We start from the raw sequence: 25,958 nt of genomic DNA on the forward strand, positions 1-25,958 counted from the left end.
GCCATTGTTCTGCTCTGGGAGCAGTTTTCACACCTCATTAAGACCAAGCACTGGCTGGGCAGCTGCAGGCAGGTTAAATGCTAAATAACCTTCAGGAGCTTGAGGCAGGGAAAATGTTACTTTTCCTAAATATACATTAAAACCTCACTTCACTAATGGATTGGATATATAATAAATCTGAAAAATAGACTCTGGATTTTCCAGGTTCCAGCTATCGACATGCCAGTGACAATAGCTTTCGTGATGCTGGAGGCAAATGCCAACTTTAAAAGTTTGCACATTTCACTTTTAAATATCCAGCACCAGGCTTTGTGGGAAACAAAATGTACATGGATGTAACCTATTAATATTTAAAACCAGGATTTGCTGTCTGTCCAAGGGTTATTTTGGACAGGTTTGACAGCAGGTTTTAGACTGCTGCAGGCAGGCTACACGATAGGTCTGGCACAACAGGCGCTGCACAGGTGGCATTTAGATTCCAGGCCTGGGTGCATTTTCTACACCATATACTAGGGATTTGTAGGCATGTTAAATATGTAAATCGGGTGTAAGCCAATTTAACAATATTTAAATAGCATGCATGCACTTTACTTCTGTTTAGCAAGGGTAAAGTGCGCAGAGTTCTAATGCTAGCAAAAATAGGGCCAGAAAAAAGGTCCATAGTGGAAGCCTATACAAAAAAACTGAGGATTTGCTTCACAAAGCAACCACTACTGTACACACATTGACAATTGGCTGTTTCCCTTACACCAGTAACTGCCACCTCATGGTTTACTTCTCAGGTCTAGACTGTCCTCTGCTCCCTCAAGTTCACAGTCTGGGGGTGGAGGAGGGTGTTGACTGTCTCTAGTTATATGCCCACATGTAGTAACCACCTCCTTCCTGTTATATGGATATGGCCTTCTGGCCCTACCCACTGTAATGCGACAGCTTGCTGACGCCTACTCCTGTCCCAGAAACCCTAAAGTGAAATCTTGCTCCTTCAAAGCATTTCCAACACTACCACTGCCCTCATTAGGCCTCGACAAATATGGCTTCACTGGTGCAGCCAAAATATTAGTTCTAAGCCCAGCCTGGAGCTGCAGAGGCTAAAATGCCCCAGGATGGGAGAGTGACAGTCCCATTTGCCATGTTTACCTCCACAACCGAAAGCTGGTCAAAAGGTTACACAGTAAACATACAGAAAATATGAAAAGTAAAAAAAAAACAATTCCTAGCAATTAAAATCATAAATATTGTAACTTTTCATGAAGTGTTAAGCTTTGCATCAGTGGAGGCAACTTGGTAACTCACCATAACAAGAAGTCCATGGTCACGAGGGGCAAGTAACTCCAACAAGAAATCGGCACATTTGTTATCGACATTAGTGGTATGAAATCAGCTACTGCACAATGGCACTAGAAGGGCCATGTACAAAAACAAAACCCTCCCACTCATTCCCTCAGGAGAACTGTGGGGTACAGACTAAACAGGAGGGTAGCTCAGTGACAATACATCTACCCAGCTCAACAGACAAGGGGGAACCTAAGAGCGAGTTGCCATGTAAGATGAGCATCGAGCTGGAATGAATAGGGGAAAGAAGGGTGCTTAGGGTCGACGGCAGCCTTCGTCAGGACACCCAGTGAAACAGTAAACATTGCACAATAAAGGGCATGTTTGCTTCTGTATGAAATCTGCCTGGTAAATAGCCTCTAACTGCACGTGCAGGCCACTTAATTTACACTGGCATCGGAGCACTTCTCCAAACAGTGAATAATGCTTATTTTCCATTGTTTTAAAGCCTACTGGATCATTCGTCCAGACTTGAACACAGTTATGTCTAGCAGGCAGCATGTTGCAATCTTCAGCAGAAAGCACAGTAAGTGACCTAGATTTCATACATAGGTGTGGCGCACTCTGAAGTCAATACTGTGAGTTATTTGGGAAATACAAACAAGTCAACTTGCTTGGAATTAAATACATGTTTTAAGGTTCATGCCTTAGAGAGCAAAGCTATGCTAGAGAAGAAGGGTTTAGGGATGATGGATTACACATCAGGCTCTTGCAGATTCAGCCCTTAGATCAGTCCATCGGATTGCTCGGGCCTTAGTGTGCCGAGAGATCCTACAGGATGAAGCTTTAAAAAGCAGAGCATCTCAAGATCCATTGTTTATAGGGTCAAAACCTAGACATAGGGACACATGACGGGTGCTGCACACTCATTGCAGCTTCATATCCTCGCCAGTTGAGATATCTTCCCTGTTCAATGTCTTACTGGTACAAATACTCTCTTGCCTGTTAGGTGCCATGGACATCATTAAGTTCCAATGCCATATCTGATGTCCCCTAAGCAGCACATGCAGGGCTCAAATAGGGAGAACACCTTTTCTGTCTGGTTAGAACTTCTCCACTGCTCTTTAGGTCACTTACACTGTAAGAAATATGCAACACTTTGGGCTTTTCCTTGGTCAGTGTGGTCGGATTCCCATCACGAGTCTCTTACTAACTGTAGATAACATATATAAACGTAAGCAACTATCGCCCACTACTCCCCCCACATGCTTAAGTGCAGGTACAAGCACTTCCATACGAGCCCCTTCATGGTGATCACACACAGCACGAAAACACTTCCTACACAGCTCACAGGCCACACTGCTCCATGTTACACAACTGCCAAAGTGACATGCAACCTATCTACCGAAATGACAGTTCGTGCCTGGCTAGGGCTATGAGGCGCTATACAAATGCAAATACCACGCAACAAGGGGACCGGCAAAGAAAGGATGCACAGGGGCATATTTCTTTCAAACTTTATTTCAATTGCCACCAGTGGTTTCGTTAAAAAAGGAAAATGAGGAAAGTAGTCACGTCTGGAAAAAGAAATATCACCGAAGTTGTTCTGGGATCCTTGCTGCAAAGTACACAGGAACATGGAGTCGGTACAGCAGCCTCCAGGATGAGGCAGTCTCTAGTGCCGACTGAGGAGCCCTGGCCTCCAAATCAGCCAGAAAAAAAGTGCACAACACAGGAGAGGTTCCCGACTGTGCTGGTACATGTTCATTGGAGAGTGGGCTCAAGAGGTCCAAAGGAGAAGAGCGGCTGGTGAAAGTGGCCTCATTCAAGTGGGAGGAGCTGGGGGGGGGGCCATGTTCTAATCAGACATCAAGGAATGCCCAGCGGTATGGTGAAAGACAGGTAATCTCCAGTCTCCCCCCAGTCAGCACGGTGCAGCTGGTAAACTGTGATCCAGGAAGTCAAAATCACGACCCAGAAGAAGAGGCCTATGGCCGAGCGCTGCACATCTGGGAAAGCAAAAACAAAAGAAGAATATAAATGTGTTGTACAGTTTACAAGTTTCCATCCAGGCTGTACGTGAAGCTCCAACCCCGTCACTGCTTTAAAAGCGCCTCGTTTCCTTCATACACTTCAGATAGTGGCTTCTGGTCTCGCTTTACACAACAGTGCACAACAGGAATACCGTGTAAAGTTTCATTGCTAAAGACACCGCGAATTTGCATGGGGAAAGAAAACCATCCCCTCAATGCATGTGTCAAACAGAAATGTGTAGCTTGCATACTTCAAAATAATACATTTCTTCTGACTCTGTGTTGGTACATTTAAAACACACTTCTTTTTACGCATTTGCAAAAGAGACAACTTGGGTTTTCGTTCTGCATTTATTCTCTACTTATAAAAAGCTGTGATTACAGTGCCCCACCCCTAAAATCTTGCCTAGAGCTATGACTTCAGCGGTAGTTTCAGATGTCAAATTGCCAATCTGGTTATTTAACCTCACAAAAGAACCTGGGAGGAAACCCTGTTAACACATACAGCGTAAAATCAGCGCACACAACAAAGCAGACACAATCTTCAGACCACTAAAAAATGAAAACTTCGACAACCAAAGCTGTCAAGAGAGCACACAATAAGAATCCCAAATGGCATCTTGTAAGTAGAGAGAAAGGACTTTGTCAGGGACTCCACAGAGAATGAGCAATAAAAAAATAATAATAACATGAATAAAAAAAAAAACACGTGCACTAGTTGAGAACACGCCCCCTGCAAAATCTACATGGATCATTGGAATATTCCTCCTTCCTCTTGCAGCCTCAAGAGCCATCCAAAGAACCAGAGCATCAGGGCCCTGCCTGTAACTCAGGGCCTTCCTAATCCGCTATGGTTCCAGACTTGCGGCTTCATTTGTATTATCGTGGTAATAACAGGTACAAAACCCTTCTGGTTCAAATGTGGTTTGCTCATGATGTCAGGTCTGTTTTTTGCACAATCATTACTTTTGTGGTAGTCAAGATGGAAACATGTGTGAACATTTTTAGCCACAGCTTTTGCACACAGTATTATTGGGTTTTATCTGTTCAATTTCCTCTGTAAATGCCATAGAGGAAAATGCTAGAGCAAAAATCTGCAGTGAGTGCTAGGTGTACAAATAACGTAATCAGCAAAGTGGTACCATTTTTGCACCCAATGTTACACTTTTAGTCCAACTAAATTATTTCTCCTTCCTTCCAGCAGACTATTACTCTCCCTCTCTGCCTTCATTTGTGCCTTTCCTCCACCTGATTGCATCTGTCTTGTCCTTAGGGCTCCGACGCAGTGGCCTGTCACACAGTGTAAGATATATGAATCATGAAAAAGTATTATAATGAACAAATATTTTCATCGAAATAAAGGTGCCTCAAGTCTTCATTACGTTTTATTGTTTAATTTCATACCCTTGAAACTAGAGTGGATACATATTAAAAAAAAAAATATTATATATATATATATATATATATATATATATTTTTTTTTTTTTTCACTGAAAAAAACAAAAGGTTGCAGGGACGTTATAGTTAGGAAATAGAATTTTAAAAAACATAGAAATTCACTTAAAAAAACAAAAAAGTTACAGGGACGTTATAGTTAGGCTCACATTTTAAATGTACAAAACCATAGAAATTCACCTGTTATGGTTAGAGTTATCTCAAGTAACTATAACTTGTGCCCTAAGGTAATTATAACTTGCGCCCCTGCCACGCACAGTTTTTCAGTCAGAAATTGTACTACAAATATTACATTGATATTATCAATGATATCATCAAAGATGTCATGAGTGCCATAATTTGTGTGGTAATTTACTGTGTATGGCGATAGCGCCCTGCATACATTCAACTAGGGTGACTAGATTTTTAGAAACTAAAACAGGGAACGTTTCCGACACAAAACTTGGGGTAAACGTTAGCATCAACCATTGACACTGTAGGACTACAATGCACTCACCCACACAGGACTACACATTCCACAAATCTAGTCTGACTGTATTGCTGCACTTGCCGCTCTAGGAGTACAGTCCAAGAGAAAAGAGTGCCTGGGGGGTACTGGTTACCACTACAAATGTGAGCAGTGACCCTTACAGTAGTGAGTCCAGTTACCCTTACAGATGTGTCAGCAGTGTCCCCCACAGCAGAGGCAGTAGATGACTGTGCTATTCAGCACAGCACCTCCACAGCCGCATGGAGAATTCCTGCAGCGCCCTTTGTTCTCTCGCAGACCTCTCTTTTTCCATAAGGGGGCAGTATTGCAGCTCCTCGATCATTATGACAGGCTGCTGGTGATTACTAAGGGTCAGGCTGTTGGAAGGAACCGTGCCTAACACCATAGGAGGATAAAACCGACCAATGAACTGCATGATCTACCGCACAACTGCACCCCTCAGTCACCCGCAATAGACAAGAACGTAGTTGGTGGCTTCACATACTTACAGCCCTTTATCTGTGGCTGCTCTGTAAACACGGGCTTCAGGAAAGCATCCTTGAAAAACCAGAATACGTTCACCAGCCAGAGAAAAGGCAGCAGTGCAAAGCCTCCTGTTAATGAGAAACAAATGACATGAGAAGGAATTTACGAAGAAAGGTCAGAGCAGAGATGCCCCTTGCACCTCTACAATGCTGGAGGATGCTTTTGACTAGTCCACTAGGCCCTAGTTCCGGCTAGACTCACACCTGCTCTGCACCAGGATACCCTCCCGGGTGACAGTGCACTCTACACTTCTGCATAACATAGAAACAAACCCCAGTACCCTAGAGAGATGTTACGGATTTTCTGCTCCCAAATGTAGTGCCCTTCGTATTCTGTGTACTGAATATCCCACTGTACCCCAGCACTGTGTTAGAAGGTGCCAAACTGTAAGACTTGTCATCTTATCTCAGTGCCCATCAGCAGGATGCCAGATGTGCTGCACAGGAGGATTTGAGTTTCACACTTTGGAGAGGCTGTAGTCTGTATTGTGATGTTGGATGTGCTGTATGTGCCATACTTAATTCTCTTGGCTTGCTCCCAAGCCAAATTAAAGTGAGTGCTCACTGGTTTTCGCATCTGTCTCCTCTTCACCATCACGCCTAGACCTCTGCTCTGTCCTCCATTTCAATCCTGGCTCTCCTTTACAAGCTCCTGCCCGACTCATGATTCCTAGTCCTTATTCTACAAAGCCTATGCATGTTTCAAGCTGCCCCAATCTCTCAGAAAGACTGATTCAGCCACTGCCACAGTACACTCTCCTGGTCCATCAAGTTGCACACTACTTGTGATGCCAGAGGGGATAGCTTCAACCCTTCTACTTCTGTTGAGTGGAGACCCTCACCTGGATTTCAACATGGCCCCTGTGCCAAAGCTCTCAAGGACTTACCTAAATAGTACTTCCTGCACAAGTTCAGCTTCTCTTCGTTGGGCACTCTTTCAAGATTCATTTTTCACAACTGAAGACTTTGTAGGTTTATACCCAAGGAAATCTGTTAAGGGCGATCAAAGGAGAGATTTAGAAACTCAAGCCACACAAGTCAGAACAGGTGACTCCCATTAACAGTCTGCAAGCAAACCAAGGGTGTAAGACCTACTGAGATTCAGCACTCCAAGCTTAAAAACGTTTAGTCGGCAGGCTACAGCGGCATAATGACCATGCAAGCAGGTAAGAGTTACTCAACATTTCCTTCTTCAAACGAGTGCAATGACTCCATTAAAGCACCTCGAAAACGATACAAACCTTAAGGATGTTCAAAGTCAAAAAGGGAGCATTAGCTCCTGAGGAAGCTTCCCCCTCCAGTTACATATAGTGTACAACACGTTTTAAAAGAGTAACAAACCTCCCTGTGGAGCGTGAAGGGCGTTACAGCGCTCGATGAGGACAAGAAACCTTTCTCTTAGATTATCATTTGACGAGATTCACATAAAATAGATAAAAATGTTTAACTCGTTACTTGATTTGGGTGTATGGTCAGAGTAAAAAAATATAAACATATTTTGTCTTCTCATTTGCCTCCTTCGAGGCACAACGATAAAACAACATTGGCAAAGTAGGTAGGTCTAGCTTTGATATGTCTAGGCATTTAAAACACATGTATGTAGAAATGCTCTTTCTATGCAATGCATCCACAAATGCTCTTCGGGACACTAAAGCAAGGCCTACGGGCTTTGTCAATAGTCGGCTAAAGTGGCAAAAAGCATTGCTTTCTATATATAATGAATATCAGGGATAAAGAACTGAATATGACAAAGTGTGTGATGAATTAGAGTATTTTTCGGTATATAAAAAAAGCCCCTCATGCATGCCAATGGAGGCACTTCCTAGACAGTGGAATGATATACCAAACAGCCAATTGCATGAGGCGAAAGAACAAATATTCCTCTTGGCAGAGCAGAGCCAAAGTGTAATATGAAGATTTGTAAGAACTGACAATTGCTAAGCAGACAACTGCTGTGGACCCCATCTGAGTGCACCCAGTACCATACTAGGCAAAATCCACTACTTATGTACGATCTTGTACACCCTCTGTATTTATGTTCACATGTAAGCCATTGGCATCTCTGGTTCGAAGAGGATTGTGGCTTAACCTGGCTTTTGGGTTCATATTTAAGATGGGGGTAGATCACACCCTTCATACACAGGGTCCTGTTCCTTCACACTAGAGACATGGAAAAACTCAATGTGTCAGCACCTTTGCAATGGAACGAATCTAAGAGCACAACAATGCTACTCAGCACTACTGACAATGACAAAAACTTGTTACCAGAAGCCTTTTTCATTTGAATTCTAAGACCAGAGGATTTCATCATTCCCATTTTTTTGGTTGAAAAGAAGGGGGGTGGTTATCATCTTGTGCTAATCCTCAAGGACTTCGATGTCTGGATTTTATACAGACACTTCAAAATGGAGGGCAATTCACATTCTAATGGATATCCTACAGGAGTGCGACTGGATGGTCTGCCTGGACCTGAAGGATGCTTATCTTTCTGTTCCCATTTTCCCTCCACACCGGAAATTCCTTCAATTTCACTAGCAAAAACCACTGTCTGGAATTTCAATCTCTCCCCTTCCGACTGTCTTCAGCCCTCTGGTGCGTCACCAAATTGAGGGATTCCACCACTGGTTTCATCAGAGCAAGAGGAGTCTGTCTGATCGTATATCTGGACTATCTACTTTTAATGGCACAAAATCCTCAGTCTTTCTTATCTCTCTTGGACCATCCAACTCCTTCAGAGTTTGGGCTTCATAGTCAACTCCCAGAAATCCCTTCTGACCTCTTCTCAACAAATGGAATTTCTGTGTTTCCAGGTGGACTCAGTCCGCACCCACTTGATTCTTCCCCCTCAGAAAAGTTGCAACATCAAGAGGGAATTGAGGTCTGCGTTATCTAAACAGACTGTATCATTGAAATCGATCCCCAGGATAGTAGGGATTCTGGCATTTTTGATTCAGGCCATTTTCCTAGGTCCCCTCCATTAGAGAGCTCTGCAGAGACTGAAAATCCAACATCTAAAGAAGGACCTTTCTTGCTTGGAACAGGTTTCACTATCAGCCGAAGCCAGGATGGAAATTCTGTGGTGGTTAAATCACATGGGGGCCATTTTCGGCAAGTCTCCCGAAATAGTGATAGAGTCCGATGTCAGCCGATGGGTTGGGGAGTGAGATGCGGATCTCTCTCAACTGGGGGACGCTTGTCAGAAGCAGAGCTGGATCTCCATCAATTGCCTTGAACTTAAGGCGGGCTCCATTGCCATCAGGCACCTTCCCCTCAGAAAACAGATTGTTGTATATTGGTGAGGATGGAACACATCTCAGCAGTTTGATATGTCAAAAAGTAGGAAGGACGAAATCTTGTCTTCTAGTGGAAATTGCCAAGGACTTTTGGCACTTTTGCCTCAGTCATCACATTTACATTACAGCAGAATATCTTCCAGGCAAGAAGAATCTGATAGCCGACTGGAACTCCTGTGCTCTTCTGGACTTCAGCGACTGGAAACTGGATTATTCTGTGTTTCTACAACTTCTAAAATTTTGGGGCCCAATCGTAATAGACCTCTTTGCATCATGGTTCAAGTGACAATTGTTCAAGTTTTTCCAGTTGTCGTCCAAACCCGGAAGCCCAGGTGGCGGATGCGTTTCTTCAGGACTGGTCTCAGTTCTGGAGTTATGCTCCCTAACCACTGTTCCTGATGATTCCCAGCTTCCTAACACAACTCAGATGGCAGAAGTCAGAGATCATTCTCATAATGCCGTTCGGGAAAGCTCAACTGTGGTTCCAAGAAGCACTAACTCTAGTCTGTGCTCCTCTGATTCTTCTTCTGGTCCATCAAGATCTTCTCTTGAATCCAGACGGCTTTCCCCACCCCCTAATCCTCTCGGCCAGCTTCAGTTGATAGGCTTGGATGGTTTCAGGGAAAGTTGGCATTCCTCAGCCACTTTGCAACAGGTTGCAGACTTCGTCAGGCAAACATGGGCCAGTGGTACTCGCAAACGTTATGTCTCTGCTCCGAGGAGATGGAAGTAGTTGGTGTAGACCATGGGTACTCACAAACTTTTTCTCGGGGGCCAAAATTGCAGTATGGTTTGCGGCCGAGGGCCGCACTGAAGTGACAGCGGGGGGCGGGGCTTAGAGGGGGAACAACCACCCCACCCCCTTTTTCAAAACAATGCTAAACAATGCTGTATTTTGAATCCAGGTATAACTACAAACCTACAAAGGGGACATTTTGAAAAACATTTTTATTATCAGACAATAGTAATCTTAAGAGGCATGGCATGGTAATTCTTGTGAACAGGATATTCAGCACAGGCCCAATGCAGCACAGTTTTCTCTGAGTCTGGAAAATAGGTATGTCAAAGGAAGACATACTACGAACTTATTTTGCACTTCATGTCTCTTATTAGTGTTCTGTAATCTGGTATTATGTCTGAAACGGCAAGCCTTAAGAGCTGATCCAGATGTAAGTCTGTTAGCTTATTTCTGAATTTACTCTTCAAAAGTCCCATTGTGGAAAACGAACTTTCGCAAACATATGTTGACTCGAACATACAAATTATTTTCTGGGCCACTGTAAAAAGAACAGGAAATTTGTCAGAAGGCACAGTGTTCCAGAATTCTTCTGGTGCCTGCCCCAAAAAAGATGCTTCAAGAGCTGAGTTATGCTGCATGTCTATCAGCTCCATTTGTGCTTGCGGTCTTTTCACGCCAATAAGTTCAACAGCATCAAGATTTCGTGCACTCACCATCCAGGGGTTTTCAACCAGCCTGAATAGGGGGGTGAGGGTTCTGAATTGAGAAAATCGCCTTTTGATCTCCCCAGAAATTTCCTCAAGACATGCACCAAGATTTAGCGTTGGCAGCATTTCTTGTGCATTTGGAAACCTCTGAGTCACAGCCAACAGTTTTGGAAAGTGGGTGAAGTCAGCAACATCCAGTTGTTCTTTGAATAGCACAAGCTTACTTTCAAATGAGTAAATACCATTCATCATGGACCACACAAGCTGTTGTTTGCCTTGCAGCATCAAATTAAGAGCATTGAAGTATGCAAATAGATCTGAAAGAAAATGGAGCATTAAAAGCCATTTCACATCCTTTAGTTCTGGGAATGTTTGACCTCTGCTGTTTGTAAAGTGTTCAATTTCAGGAAGCAAAGCAATGAACCGCTCCAGAACTTTCCCTTTGCTTAGCCATCGCACTTCAGTGTGCATCAAGAGGTCTGTATATTCAGCTTCAGAATCCTGCAGCATAGCCTTAAAAAGTCTATGGTTAAGGGCTTTGGCACGAATAAAATTAACAATTTTCACTGCAAGTTTTAGGACGTTATTCAGTTCTCCATGCTTTAATTTTGCACACAGAACTTCCTGATGAATAATGCAGTGGTAGTCTATTACAGGCTGGCAAGTGAGCTTCTTTTTAAGCAAAGATACAAAGCCTCTGTCATGGCCTACCATAGCAGGCGCGCCATCTGTTGTGATGCTAACAAGACTGCCCAGTGGTATGTGATGTGTTTCGAAGTAGTTGCAGATACTGTCCAGAATATCTTCTCCTCTTGTGTGCCCGTGCAGTGGTAGAAGGCACAGGAGCTCTTCTTTGGGATGAAGTGATTGGTCCAAATACCTCACCCAAACTAATAACTGGGCCACATCGCCTATATCTGTGGACTCATCCATGGCAATGCTGAAGAACGGTGACTCTCTGACAGCTTTGATCACCTGCTCCTGGATATTTTCACCCATTGCCTCTATTCTGCGTGCACAAGTGGAATCCGATAGCTGTAAGGCACCAATTTCTTTTAAAATGCTGGATTTGTTGCTATAGTTCTCAAACAAAATTTCAGCTGCTGAAAGGAAACATTTCTTCACCAGCTCTGCCTCCGTGAATGGCTTCTTATGTTTGGCAAGCAGGTAGCATATTTTGAATGATGCTTCTGTAACAGCCTCAGATTCCTTCATTTGGCAAAGGAAGAGCTTCTGCTGGGAAAGAAGTGTTTGCTTTAACGATGCCACTTTTGCTGAACGCAGTTGTGAGTGCAATGGGAAGTTCTCACTATAACTTGCGTGTCGAGTTTTGTAGTGCCGTTCCAGGTTATATCTTTTAAGAACATTTCTCTTTGCAAAGCAAACAGGTAGCTTTCTCCTTTGGCCATTCAACAAACAAGTACTCTTCTTCCCATGCTGCCTGGAATGATCTGTGTTCACTCTGTATGGATCTGGGTCGTTTGCAAGGCTTGGTAACTGGACTGTAGGCCATTGGTCTCAGCAAGTTTGTGCAATGATTTTCAAGGGTCAGGAATCAGATTTTCCCCTCACAGCCAAAGGACCGACACCACTTCACGACCGACAACACTTCACGAGCGACCGATGGACCGACACCGCCTCACGACCAATGGACCAACACTGCGTCTCGCTACAGACCTCTGTGCACAACAGCAAAGTAATATAAAGTGATGTGTAAAAGGAAACAAAGCATACCGTGATCTAACAATTGGCAACACACATGCTGGTATTTGCCGATTCCCAGAGGACCATGTTATAAAAAGTATTTTTTGCAATTATGCTTGCAACCTGCTAGGAATACTAGAGTGATAATGAGGCCAATGAATGGTATATGGGCCTCTTTCTAGAAACTGTTTTTTTTCAGCATGCTGGGTCACACAGCAATAGAAATCAACTGTGCGCGAAATGCCAGGGGCCAGATAAAAAAAAGTGTATTATTGTAAGACATTTTCAACAGCCCGGGCTCTAGTAGTATATTCCTACACTAATCACAAGAGACAAATGGGAATGTTCCAGAGTATATCCCTATCCTAATCACAAGAGACATTTAATTAGATGCAGCAGCCATTTATCATCCGCACCCCTGGGAGGAGGAGTAAGCTGAAGGTGTTTGCCCATCACACAAAGTGTACCCCACTGGACACTTCACAAATGGTTTGATTTATATTGGGATTGTCATCTGATTTTTGGTAGTTTTCATGGGTGGGTGGTTTCTCTCTGGCTGTACTGGGTTGGTGGGTATGGGTTATAAAAGTAAGCATTATTGTTTAGAGGTTGCACAAACAAAGGTCTAACTTGGTGCCTAAGTATTACAAGACAAAGATACAGCAGCACAGTTCTTACCCTTGCAGGGTCCGGTCTATCACACACAGCGCCATCTGCTCTCACCCCTATCGCCATCTGCACACAGCGCCATCTGATCTCACCCCTACCCCAGTAACACACACTGCGCCATCTGCACACAGCGCCATCTGCTCCCCCCCCTACCCCAGTAACACACACAGCGCCATCTGCACACAGCGCCATCTGCTCTCACCCCTACCCCAGTAACACACACAGCGCCATCTGCTCTCACCCCTACCCCAGTAACACACACAGCGCCATCTGCACACAGCGCCATCTGCTCTCACCCCTACCCCAGTAACACACACTGCGCCATCTGCACACAGCGCCATCTGCTCTCACCCCTACCCCAGTAACACACACTGCGCCATCTGCACACAGCGCCATCTGCTCCCACCCCTACCCCAGTAACACACACAGCGCCATCTGCTCCCACCCCTACCCCAGTAACACACACAGCGCCATCTGCTCCCACCCCTACCCCAGTAACACACACAGCGCCATCTGCTCTCACCCCTACCCCAGTAACACACACAGCGCCATCTGCTCTCACCCCTACCCCAGTAACACACACAGCGCCATTTGCTCTCACCCCTACCCCAGTAACACACACCGCGCCATCTGCACACAGCGCCATCTGCACACAGCGCCATCTGCTCTCACCCCTACCCCAGTAACACACACAGTGCCATCTGCACACAGCGCCATCTGCTCCCACCCCTACCCCAGTAACATACACAGCGCCATCTGCATACAGCGCCATCTGCTCCCACCCCTACCCCAGTAACACACACAGCGCCATCTGCTCTCACCCCTACCCCAGTAACACACACTGCGCCATCTGCACACAGCGCCATCTGCTCTCACCCCTACCCCAGTAACACACACTGCGCCATCTGCACACAGCGCCATCTGCTCTCACCCCTACCCCAGTAACACACACTGCGCCATCTGCACACAGCGCCATCTGCTCTCACCCCTACCCCAGTAACACACACTGCGCCATCTGCACACAGCGCCATCTGCTCCCACCCCTACCCCAGTAACACACACAGCGCCATCTGCATACAGCGCCATCTGCTCCCACCCCTACCCCGGTAACACACACAGCGCCATCTGCTCTCACCCCTACCACAGTAACACACACAGCGCCATCTGCACACAGCGCCATCTGCTCTCACCCCTACCCCAGTAACACACACAGCGCCATCTGCTCTCACCCCTACCCCAGTAACACACACAGCGCGCACACATACAGCGCCATCTGCTCTCACCCCTACCCCAGTAACACACACAGCGCGCACACACACAGCGCCATCTGCTCTCACCCCTACCCCAGTAACACACACAGCGCGCACACATACAGCGCCATCTGCTCTCACCCCTACCCCAGTAACACACACAGCGCGCACACACACAGCGCCATCTGCTCTCACCCCTACCCCAGTAACACACACACACACACAGCGCAATCTGCTCTCACGCCTACCCCAGTAACACACACTACATTAAAAACAAATAAATAAATAACCAAAGAGCCTTACCTGACTCAAAGCACTGTAAAGATGCCACAAATCTGGAACAGCAGGCAGGCAGGCAGCAGACGTGGAGCCGGTGACAGCAAGCAGACGACCAAAGCCCCGTAAAAGTTAGCTGCAAGCGCTGACTTTTATGGGGCTTTGGCTTCCAGGATCGTCAGGGCAACGCAATAAACAATGGCCGCCGTATGTAAACATAGAGGAGGGCCGCGGGAGCATGCTCCTGCGGCCCTTTTCTATGTTTACATACGGCTGCCATTATGATATGGCGTTTGGTGTGCGTCTCGCGGGCCGCCAAGCTAGGTCCGTGGGGCCGCTGGCAGCCCGCGGGACGTACTTTGAGTACCGTTGGTGTAGACTAGTGCATTGTGATCAATTTCTTATCAGAGCTTGCCTCTTTGTGTCTACCATATAGGACAGTGAATAATTTTAGATATGCAATTTCTGCTGGGCACCTCCCAGTCGATGGTAAACTGGTGGGTGAACATCCTTTGGTTTTCAAATTGATGAGAGGTATTTGTATGGCCAATCCTAACAAACCTAAGTACTCTTCTCTTTTGGATGTTAATATTGTGCTTAAATTCTTGAAACAATGGCCAGAAAATAGATGTTCGATGGCATGTGTAGCTGCAGATACACATGCTACGCATACGTCTGCCATCTAGTGTTGGGCTCGGAGTGTTACAAGTTGTTTTTCTTCGAAGAAGTGTTTTTGAGTCACGGGATCGAGTGATTCCTCCTCTTCAGCTCCATTGCGCATGGGCATCGACTCCATGTTAGATTGTTTTCTTTCTGCAATCGGGTTCGGACGTGTTTCCTTTCGCTCTGATAGTTCGGTTCGGAAAACTTTGAAAACGCTCCCCCCCCCCGACGGTATTGTATAGATCGCGTTACATCTTTTTTCGACACTTCGGTACCGTCAGAAAAGACATCTCTACTCGCCCTTCGGGGGCACGCGCCCAACTCGGGCCTCGTCGGGCCGACCGCGTGGAAGCCTCATGGATCGGACTCCATTCTGATTCTGTCCTCGGTGCCATGTTAAATTCCCTTATACGGACCACAACACCTCGTCTGTAATCTCTGCCTTTCCCCCAACCATCAGGAAGAAAACTGCGAGACCTGCAGATCCTTTTGGTCGAAAAAGAGACAGAAGAGCACGGAGACTAGAGATGGCATCAAAAAGCACGAACATCTCGTCATCGAAGAGGAAGAAATCATGCAGACCGCAGTCTCCGTTCGAGGCTCCGACTCCGACCAGGATTCTGAGGAGGACAGACCGGTCACGGCAGGACAGCACGTGAGTACGCCTGTCCCTGTGTCATCTAAGCCCAAACATAAGGCCTTGGGATCGCCACTGCCGGAAGGCCATGGCTCGACCCGAAAGAAAACGCTCGGTGACCAACCCACCAGTTCGGTACCGAAAAAGGCCACCCCTCTGAAGCCATCGGACTCGAAAATCATTTTCGAAGCCAAGACCATCTTCAACCCCAACTTTTTCGATACTGAAAAAGCCAGTTTCGGAGCCAAAAAAGCCTATTTATACTGAGGAGCATGGACTTTCACAAGCACTTAAAGAAAGCCAAAAAACTACTGAGGAGAACTCACAAATAGAGGCAATGGATGAAAGGCAAGCCAAGATTCATATCCATAAAGAGACTGGCAGAATTTTAGCCGCACCTTTTCCAAAACCAAAGAGGAAATTAGCCTTTCAGGAGGAATTGGACACTACACAGCCTCCAGCTAAAGTGCCAAGAACAAAGGAGAGACCTCCACCTCCTCAATTTTCTCCTCCTCAGTCTCCTCCTCACTCTCCACATTTATATATCTCTCCTCCTACCAGTCCTACACCTATGCAGTCACCATCGCACTTATTTGATTCACAGCAGGACAATGTGGATCCATGGGATCTTTATGATCCAGACCCCATTCCAGACAATAACCCAGATTGCTATCCCTCTAAACCTTCACCGCCAGAGGATAGTACAGGATACACTCAAGTAATAGCGTGGGGGGCAACATATCACAATGCATACTGAGCCATTAGAGGATGACTTTTTATTTAATACACTCTCCTCCACGCATGCAACATATCAGTCGCTTCCTATGCTCCCTGGCATGCTAAAACATGCTGGCCAGATATTTAAAGAGACAGTAAAATCAAGGATAATTACTTCTAGAGTGGAGAAAGAATATAAGCCACCTCCTACCGATGCTGTCTATATTACCCAACAGCTACCTCCAGACTCAGTATTTGTAAGTGCTGCCAGGAAGAGAGCAAGTTCGCAGTCGTCAGGTGATGCACCCCCACCAGACAAAGAGAGTAGGAAGTTTGATTCTGCAGGGAAAAGGGTGGAATCTCAGGCAGCCAACCAGTGGAGAATAGCTAACTCTCAGGCATTGTTGGCTAGATATGACAGGGCCCACTAGGACGAGATGAAAGATATATGCCAACATCTCCCCGAGGAACAGCAAAAAAGGGCACAACAGATAGTAGAGGAAGGGCAAGCCATCACTAATAACCAGATCAGGTCAACCCTAGACTCTGCAGATACAGCAGCCAGAACCATCAACACTGCTGTAACCATAAGGAGACATGCATGGCTTAGGTCTTTAGGATTCAAGCCTGAAATCCAACAGGCAGTGCTCAATATGCCATTCAATCAAAAACAACTTATCGGCCCAGAGGTTGACACTTGCCATTGAAAAGATGAAAAAGGATTCAGACACCGCAAAAGCCATGGGTGCACTGTATACCACACAATACAGGGGATCCTTTCGTAAACCCCAACTTAAAGGTGGATTTAGAGCCCAAACTGCCAAGGCATCCACCTCACAGCCAAAGTCGGCCTACCAACCTCAATACCAACAAGGTGGTTTCAAAAGCACTTATAGAGGCCAGTATCCCAGAGGCAGGGGAAAATATCAAACATCAAAACAAGCCTCACACCAAAGTAAGCAGTGACTTGTGCCATTCCTTCCCAATTCACACCTCCTCTGTGGGGGGGAAGACTGCAAAAGTTCCACAACAATTGGCTATACATTACCACAGACAGCTGGGTATTATCAATTATCCGCAATGGCTATTGCCTAGAATTAACACAAGCTCCACCAAACATTCCACCAAAACCACACAAGCTATCCACAGTCCATATCACTCTTTTGCAAGAAGAAGTCAAATCTCTATTACTCAAGCAAGCAATAGAAGCTGTGCCACAAAATCAAATAAGGAAGGGAGTTTACTCACTGTATTTCCTCATTCCCAAAAAGGACGGAACCTTAAGGCCAATTTTAGATCTCAGAACCCTCAATCTTTACATCCTGCCAGAAGACTTTCACATGGTGACACTACAGGATGTTATCCCACAACTTCAGCAACACGATTTCATGGCAACATTAGACCTCAAAGATGCGTATTTTCACATACCCATCCATCCTGCGCACAGAAAATATCTCAGGTTTGTCATTCAAGGACCGCATTATCAGTTCAAAGTGTTACCCTTCGGAATAACAACAGCTCCGAGGGTATTCACAAAATGCATGGCGGTAGTCGCAGCTTACCTAAGAAGACAACACATTCAAGTCTTTCCATATCTAGACGATTGGCTAATAAAATCAAACAGTCATACACAGTGTCAAAACCATGTGCATTATGTAATACAAACCCTGCACACCCTAGGGTTCTCCATAAACTACCAAAAGTCACAACTACAACCTGCGCAAATTCAACAGTATTTAGGGGCAATACTAAATACTCAAAAAGCGCTTGCAAGTCCAAATACGCAAAGAATACAAACATTTCACAATATATTGGCACAAATACAGACAGGCCAACAGTACACTGTCAAATTTGTGATGAAAGTATTGGGCATGATGGCATCCTGTATTGCAATTGTTCCACATACAAGACTAAACATTGCAACAGTGCCTGGCACAACAATGGTCACAAGCACAGGGTCAACTTCAAGATCTGGTGTGGATAGACCGCCAAACATACATGTCCCATCAGTGATGGAATTCCACAAATCTAAACAAAGGGCGGCCATTTCAACACCCTGTGCCTCAGACCATACTTACAACAGATGCATCAATGATTGGCTGAGGAGCTTACCTCAACAATCACAACATTCAAGGACAATAGGATGCCCAACACAAACAGCTACATATAAATCACGTAGCGCTGTTAGCTGTCTTCCTAGCATTCAAATCTTTTCAGCCTCTCCTTATTCACAAAAATGTCGATCAAAACAGACAACATGACCACCATGTATTATCTAAACATACAAGGAGGGACACATTCGTCCCAACTCTCCCTCCTAACCCAAAACAATTAGAAATGGGCAATACACAACCAAATTCACCTGGTAGCACAATACATTCCAGGGATACACAGCGTATTAGCAGATATTCTCAGCAGAAATCATCAACAGATACACGAGTGGGAGATTCACCCTCAAGTACTTCAAAAATACTTTCATCAATGGGGAACACCAGACATAGATCTGTGCGCCACCAGCGAAAACGCAAAATGCCAAAACTTTGCATCCAGATACCCACATCCCCTATCCAAGGGCAATGCTCTATGGATCAATTAGTCAGGGAAATTTGCTTACGCTTTTCCCCCTCTCCCACTCATTCCATTTCTATTCAACAAACTGCATCAAAACACGCTCAATCTGATACTCATAGCGCCAACGTGGGCACGTCAGCCGTGGTACACAACACTATTAAACTTGTCAGTAGTACCACACTCCAAGCTCCCAAACAGACCAGATCTGTTGAAACAAACCAAAGGGCAGATCAGGCACCCAAATTCCAACACACTCAATCTAGCGATTTGGCTCCTGAGGTCATAGAATTTGGATATCTACAACTACCAACTGAATGTATGGAAGTAATTAAGCAAGCAAGAAAACCCACTACCAGACAGTGCTATGCCAACAAATGGAAAAGATTTGTATATTACTGTCAGTCTAAACAAATTGCCCCTCTTTCAGCATCAATACAAGATATTGCATGTGTGACCTTTTCATATCAATCAAACAGTGGAACTACCAGTCTTCTTCCCACAGCCAGATTCTGTGGCAGAAAGATTACATACATTAGATATTAAAAGAGCTCTTATGTACTACATAGATAGAACAAAAACATTCAGGAAAACTAAACAGCTATTTGTAGCTTTTTAAAAACCTCATACTGGTAACCCCATTTCAAAACAAGGTTTAGCAAGATGGATAGTAAAATAAATCTAAACATGTTACATTAAAGCTAAAAGACAACTCTTAGTTGCACCTAAAGCACATTCCACAAGGAAAAAAGGGGCTACAATGGCCATCTTAGGAAATATACCAATGCCTGAAATATGTAAAGCAGCTACTTGGTCAACACCACATACATTTACTAAACATTATTGTGTAGATGTTTTAGCAGCGCAGCAAGCCACAGCAGGTCAAGCTGTACTAAGAACATTATTTCAAACAACTTCAATTCCTACAGGCAAGCCACCACTTTTATGGGAGGAATAACTGCTTTCTAGTCTATGAACAGCATGTTTATCTGCAGCTAAACATGCCATCGAACGGAAAATGTCACTTACCCAGTGTACATCCGTTCGTGGCATGTTCCACTGCAGATTCACATGCACCCTCCCACCTCCCTGGAAGCCTGTAGGCCGTTTAAGTTAAACAAACACTTGTATGTTATATATATATGTATATATATATATATTCCATTTGCATGGACATCTCTCTTTTCTTTATACTCTATCACTCCTAGCTTACCTTCTGCGGGGAAACAATCTAACATGGAGTCGATGCCCATGCGCAATGGAGCTGAAGAGGAGGAGTCACTCGATCCCGTGACTCGAAAACACTTCTTCGAAGAAAAACAACTTGTCCGAGTCCAACACTAGATGGCAAATGTATGCGCAGCATGTGAATCTGCAGTGGAACATGCCACGAACAGATGTACATTGGGTGACATTTTCCATTTGTCCTGCAAACAAATCTCTGCCAAACTGACGATGTTATTATGCTTAATCTCATGCAAGAGGGTATCAGATGTTTGTGGTCTAGATCTGGCAGGCAGAACTTTTTCCCCCAACTGTGACGTCAGGTCAGTATCTTATCCAATTTTTTTCCAGACAATCCCATCTATGTGTGGTTCAATGTTTGAAAGATGTGGGTGGCCATCTACTTATTGCTTGGCAAAAAACCTTTTAGACCTGTATCTGCAGCTACCTTGGCCAGATGGACGGAATGGTTATTAGCTGAAGCTGGTATTGATACTTCAGTTTTTGGAGCTCACTCCTCCAGAGTAGCCATGGCCTTGAAATCTTATTCTTTAGGTTCTCGCTTAGAGGACAGAATGAGAGCTGCAGATTGGTCTTCCAAATCTACATTTTGAAAATGCGATTCTAAACCTATTGTTGATGTGGCATCTGTGGTGGTGAGACCGCTTTGAACAAGCATAATCACAGCCTCCAGTCATGAGATAGAATAAAAAAAAAAAAATTCAAGCTTATGCAATAAGAATTTTCAATTCTATTAAGGACACGGAGGCGAGGATTATCCCATCCTAGATTGTTATTAGGGCTGTCAATAAATCATGACTCTACAATTAGATGAATATTTTTCCCACCCCATTTGGATTTTATTATGCAATATTGTGTATTGTGTCTGCTCTATTCTTGAGACTTTACGGTTAGTGATCTTTCATTTCAGGAAATGACTAGAAAATTGGCTGAATAGAACATTTGAGCATGATCCTGAGTTTCCATGGAAAGGAGTCGGGTTAACTGCTTCCTTCTGCGTCTTGAGAATGTTCCTCACGTCCTATTGATGATCCATTTGAGCTGATGGTCTTCCCTAGAGGACAATATTTGAAGGTTTCAGATCCATGTTGGGATCTATTCGATCTGTTGGTGACTATACCGTTATCTGATTGGCATAATCAGCACTTATGGGACTTTATTCACAAAGAAAGAGGACGCAATATGATGGCATGATACTCTTTATGGGTTACTCTCCTGTGATGGGGAATTTGTATACAGTGACATATGGTTAATGTAGTTTTGTTTTACTTTACTGTGATTGGCTGCTCAAGTTGGAAGTAAAGAAAAGAGAAGCATCGTTGTCCTTATTAGAAGTAAAAATTATTGTTGTGTAAACTAGAAAATGTTTATTCTGATTCAAGTTCGCAGGGATGTAGCCCCTAGGAGGAGCATGTCAATTGTAATAAGTTGTGGGTTTTTTTGACGGGCAAGGCAGACTGAGAATGACAATATAAACGAGTTGCGTTTTTTTTGTTTTTGTTTGGCAGGTCACAATCGAAGCGTACGATGAAACGAGGATATTAGGAAAAGGCCACTGGGTGTAACTGCTAGGCAGAATTATCGAATAAGTAACATTTTATTTCAGGTTCAAATTTAGCTAATCTTGTGCTGATGGTTGTTCATGATCGCCATCTAGCGGCTGAAAGTGAAGTGTGTACATTTTAGTACCAATCACTATGTCTAGTAATAAGAAAGTAAACAGCAAATAAGCATTCCTGTCTTCCGTGTACACACACAATCACAGAGCATACATTTAAACCACAGACTGAGTGCTTTGGAACTCAACTGAATTCTCAGTGCCAAGTTTTGCTTACTGCGTTTCACTGTATTAAATTTATATTTTTACAACATGCTAAATTTACAAAGTCAAAAATATGTAACGATTAACACACACGATATGTCGTATAAGACCAGCAGATGGATCATTGAGGATATCTGAGGTTTTTTTTTTTTTATAAGATCGTTACTATCCCAGGTGAAAAAAGCGCCCAGAAATGTAAAATGTAAAATCTACGCTTGGCAAACATGCGGAGGTGCTAAAACTTCAGGCTGCACTTTTGAATTTCTGTCCACCTCTATGGCTTTGCTCTCCGTGAACACAATGTGGGCAGCGAGATGAGGCAGCAAGCTGAGCAGGCGCTGGAGAAGAACTCAGTGATCTACTGGGCACGAGTTCAAATTCTAGTAAGGCCGTCTCAGCCTGCCATCTTTCGGAGGGCGGTAAACTGGGTAGCATTAATTTGGGAATTAGCAAAATGTGTTATTTACGGGTCGTAAAATGCCACAGGTGCTGCATGAAGGGTTACACATTGGTATGAAAGAAGAGCGCTTAGGCTGGCTCGACAGTGCCATGCAGCTCTATACAAATAAATGCTACAACACAATGGATGACTGGGAGAAAATGTACTTAACATCTATGCCAAACAGTAAACAACCGGTCACCAAATCCAGCTTTTTTTATGGTGTATTCATGATTCTTAATATGTAATTCTGTTCACTGGTAGGCCATGGTCATCCGTGGTTCATAAACTGGCTTTAAGTGACTGGTATAAAGCCTTGCCATATGTCCCTGCATATCCATGGCAGAAGTGTTTCTTACACAGGGAGAGGTTAACCCAAAGGACAACTGTACATAACAGCTAACTGCAGCATCATGGCTTGGTGCCAGTCTTAATCCTGTGCATTTCTGTACACAAAATTAGTTAATCAACTCTTGACTACTTGATTTACCATGCGCCCTGCAAGTCGATGGTACTGTACAGCCATCATTAACGTAAAGATAGGAGGTGCACTGGAGGGACTCCCAAAAGGTCCTCTCTCCTTTATCAAAGCAGTCTTCCCTGCATCAGCCCGCCTGGTCTCCTCCTCAAGGACATTCGATAACATGACCCCAGCCCTGAGGGAACTCCACTAGCTCTCCATTCAAGCCAGAATTAAATTCAAAATCAGATGGCTCACCCACAAAGGCACTCTTCTCGCGCCCCCTCCATACCATTCAACTCTCCTTACCATCTCTGATGGGGAGAGAGGACTTCAAAGCAAGATCACTCTCCTTGAGCACGTCTTTAGCAGCACGAAGACAATCTTTTTCTCCACAACATCTTCTGTAACTCCCTTCAACCATCCATCTGAGCCCAAAATGACTTACTCACCTTTAGGAAACTTTGTAAAATCCACCTATTCCACGTTCACCTTAAATAACCCATACAATCACCTCCACTGTCTCAACTACAAACAGGAAAAGAATGGCAACAAATGAACCTCATGTCCCCTTACTGAGCAACATGTACTGCTCTGTCAATGCGCCTCAGTCCTGACATGAAACATTCAACCCCTACTGCAGCACTGAGACCTACGAACACCTCTCTTATGCACCCAAGTTCTTACCTGCAAAACCCATTATTCATTTACTCAGACTCTCAACCCTTCCAATCCCAATCTTGAATCATCATCTGCCAATCTATTACTACACTCTATGCACATGCCAATGAACCTAAATCGTGATGTGTAGAACCATTGGCTATTGCAGTACTATGGTCTACAACTTACCGTACCTGTGAAGATGCTCTACTGGCGTCTGGGGTGATCTGTCGGTGATGAAATCAAAATCATGCAAGGCCAATGATGCCTTTCATCTTTCTGTCAGCAATAAATTGAGCATGACAGTGCTGACTGACACCGTTAATAAGCATTGTATAAAAACAAGTTATTAAACACGTCTGCCAATGCATCTCGGGTTTGAGCTACAGTACACTGCTATTGCAGTAGCAACACACATCTCTCGGCTAATGCACCCCACTCTCATTGTGTGGTATTCCCTGGTTCTGCAGAAAAGGATCATGACCAGAAAGATGTTGCAGGACCCCCCCAATATGCACTTCTACTCCCATAATATTCAGCTGTGGAAACTTGTTTATAGTTCCGCCAATTTGTCTTAATACTGATCTACAGCGCTACCTGATATTCCATTTTTGAGTGGCACACATGCAGTTCAAATGAACAAGTACATTAGAAGGCACTCATATACTACAAATAAAATGTCCATCCAATTAAACTAGCACTAAGATGGAAACAAAATTTAGCGTGCAACAATGTCGCGAGCTCTACCTCGTGGTCATGCAATAACTGATGAGCAGCTGATACCCAAATGGTGGATCAGGCCCAAAGTGCACACCTCTATGGCTCTCAATGGATCAGTTTTCAATCCGAATTATGGATGAAATGTAAACAATTCTTTGGAATAAAATGAATGCCTTACAATTGTTCAATCACATTATTGAAGAGAAATTATATCAACAGTCTTGATTCAAACCAAATGTTGTTCCACACTTGCAGAATCCAAATCTGACAATATGACTGCATAACAATCTTCTTATTCAAACAGGCATATCCAAGACACAAAGCATTTCGGGAAAACCCTTTGTCAGGGTTAACCACAAAAGAAAAGAAAACATGACGGTCTAATTAGGAATAGGGGAACAGACAAAATGACAGATGTGATTCCAGGTCATGTGCAACACTCAGGTATAGTGAGTATTTCTCCATACTCTAAAACGTGTTTATTAGTAGCTGCCACGCAGCAGATACCCGTGACTAACAGCTGCTCACCTGACTGCTTACCGTCGTGAAAGTGACTGAACCGAACCAAATACAAATCAAACAACAGTGCCTCAAATGTAGCGCCCATCACATGCATAGAATGTATTTCTAAAATGCTTGTGGATTCTAGTGATATTCGTAATCCAACATCCGAAGAGAGCAGACGCTTAATAAACCCTACGTACGGTCTTACATATATGGTGAAATGTGATTTCAACCAAGCGAGTTACTCGTTGGACATGCAATAACAGTGGGTTTTGCAAGCAAAATGAGGATTAGACAGGATAAAAAAGCCGGAGTACGTCTTTATCTGCAGAGTCAGGATATTCTGTGGATTCAAGAGCAGAAAGATCAGTGAAAAAGGGTAGTGGCGGTCAAGGTGCCGCACCTCCGTAACGTTACAGTTTGTATTGGACATCAAAGTCAAAGATACGAGAAACTGGTGCCATGTTGGTCGAGTGCCCAACTACCCAATGGGCACTGAAAGTTGTGTACCCAGATACACAATGATAATTGCTACAAATTGACCAGGCACTCAGAGGAGTACAGTCCAGTAATATCAATGGAAAAATGTATCCCTGGTAATGTAGGTCCAGAAGCGGAGAAGAAAGCACTGATTCCAAGTTGGTGTTGATCAAAGTCTTTAATTCTTAGACAGCGTTTGTCATAGGTGAGTTTTCGTTTTTGCAGAAAAACAGCCAACACGTGTTTCGTCACACAAGTGACTTTATCAAGGCTGCAAAACAATAACCAATACTAAGTGTCGTATATGGTTTTGAAAAGTAATAGTACTTTACGTATATACAAGTAAAAGAAATGGATTGTGCCCGTGATCCGCTTAACTTAAAAATGTGTGAACATGCACACGCTAGTGAAGAGAAAGTGATTGGCATGGCAGACTATGTGCTCATATGTGTCTACTATTGGTTACGAGGTGAGAGAGGAAAGAGAAGAAAGTGATTGGACATCCAAGATCGTCCAGTGAAAGTTAAGAAGCATAGGAAGTTCCAAAGATTAGGTATTCAAGGTGTAGACCAAAATACCCCGGGTGCTATATAGTGGACTAAAAACCGCGGATGCTAAGAAGGAAGGAAAG

At 44.2% G+C, this 25,958-nt stretch overlaps 1 protein-coding gene across 2 annotated transcripts in view; it reads right to left on the minus strand.

Moving 5' to 3' along the window:
* Positions 1 to 2,777: 2,777 nt before the first annotated feature.
* Positions 2,778 to 25,958, minus strand: part of PSENEN (presenilin enhancer, gamma-secretase subunit) — a 31,507-nt gene continuing 8,326 nt past the window's right edge. For both annotated transcript variants that reach the window (XM_069201141.1, XM_069201142.1), the window contains exons 2-4: positions 6,662 to 6,764; positions 5,739 to 5,843; positions 2,778 to 3,281 (exon numbers count right to left, since the gene is read on the minus strand). In XM_069201141.1, the coding sequence (XP_069057242.1) occupies positions 3,142 to 3,281; positions 5,739 to 5,843; positions 6,662 to 6,722 (306 nt within the window). In that variant the 5' untranslated portion in view covers positions 6,723 to 6,764 and the 3' untranslated portion in view covers positions 2,778 to 3,141. The remainder of the gene's footprint in view (positions 3,282 to 5,738; positions 5,844 to 6,661; positions 6,765 to 25,958) is intronic.

The sequence above is a fragment of the Pleurodeles waltl genome, chromosome 7 (assembly GCF_031143425.1).
Source record: "Pleurodeles waltl isolate 20211129_DDA chromosome 7, aPleWal1.hap1.20221129, whole genome shotgun sequence".
Taxonomy (NCBI): domain Eukaryota; kingdom Metazoa; phylum Chordata; class Amphibia; order Caudata; family Salamandridae; genus Pleurodeles; species Pleurodeles waltl.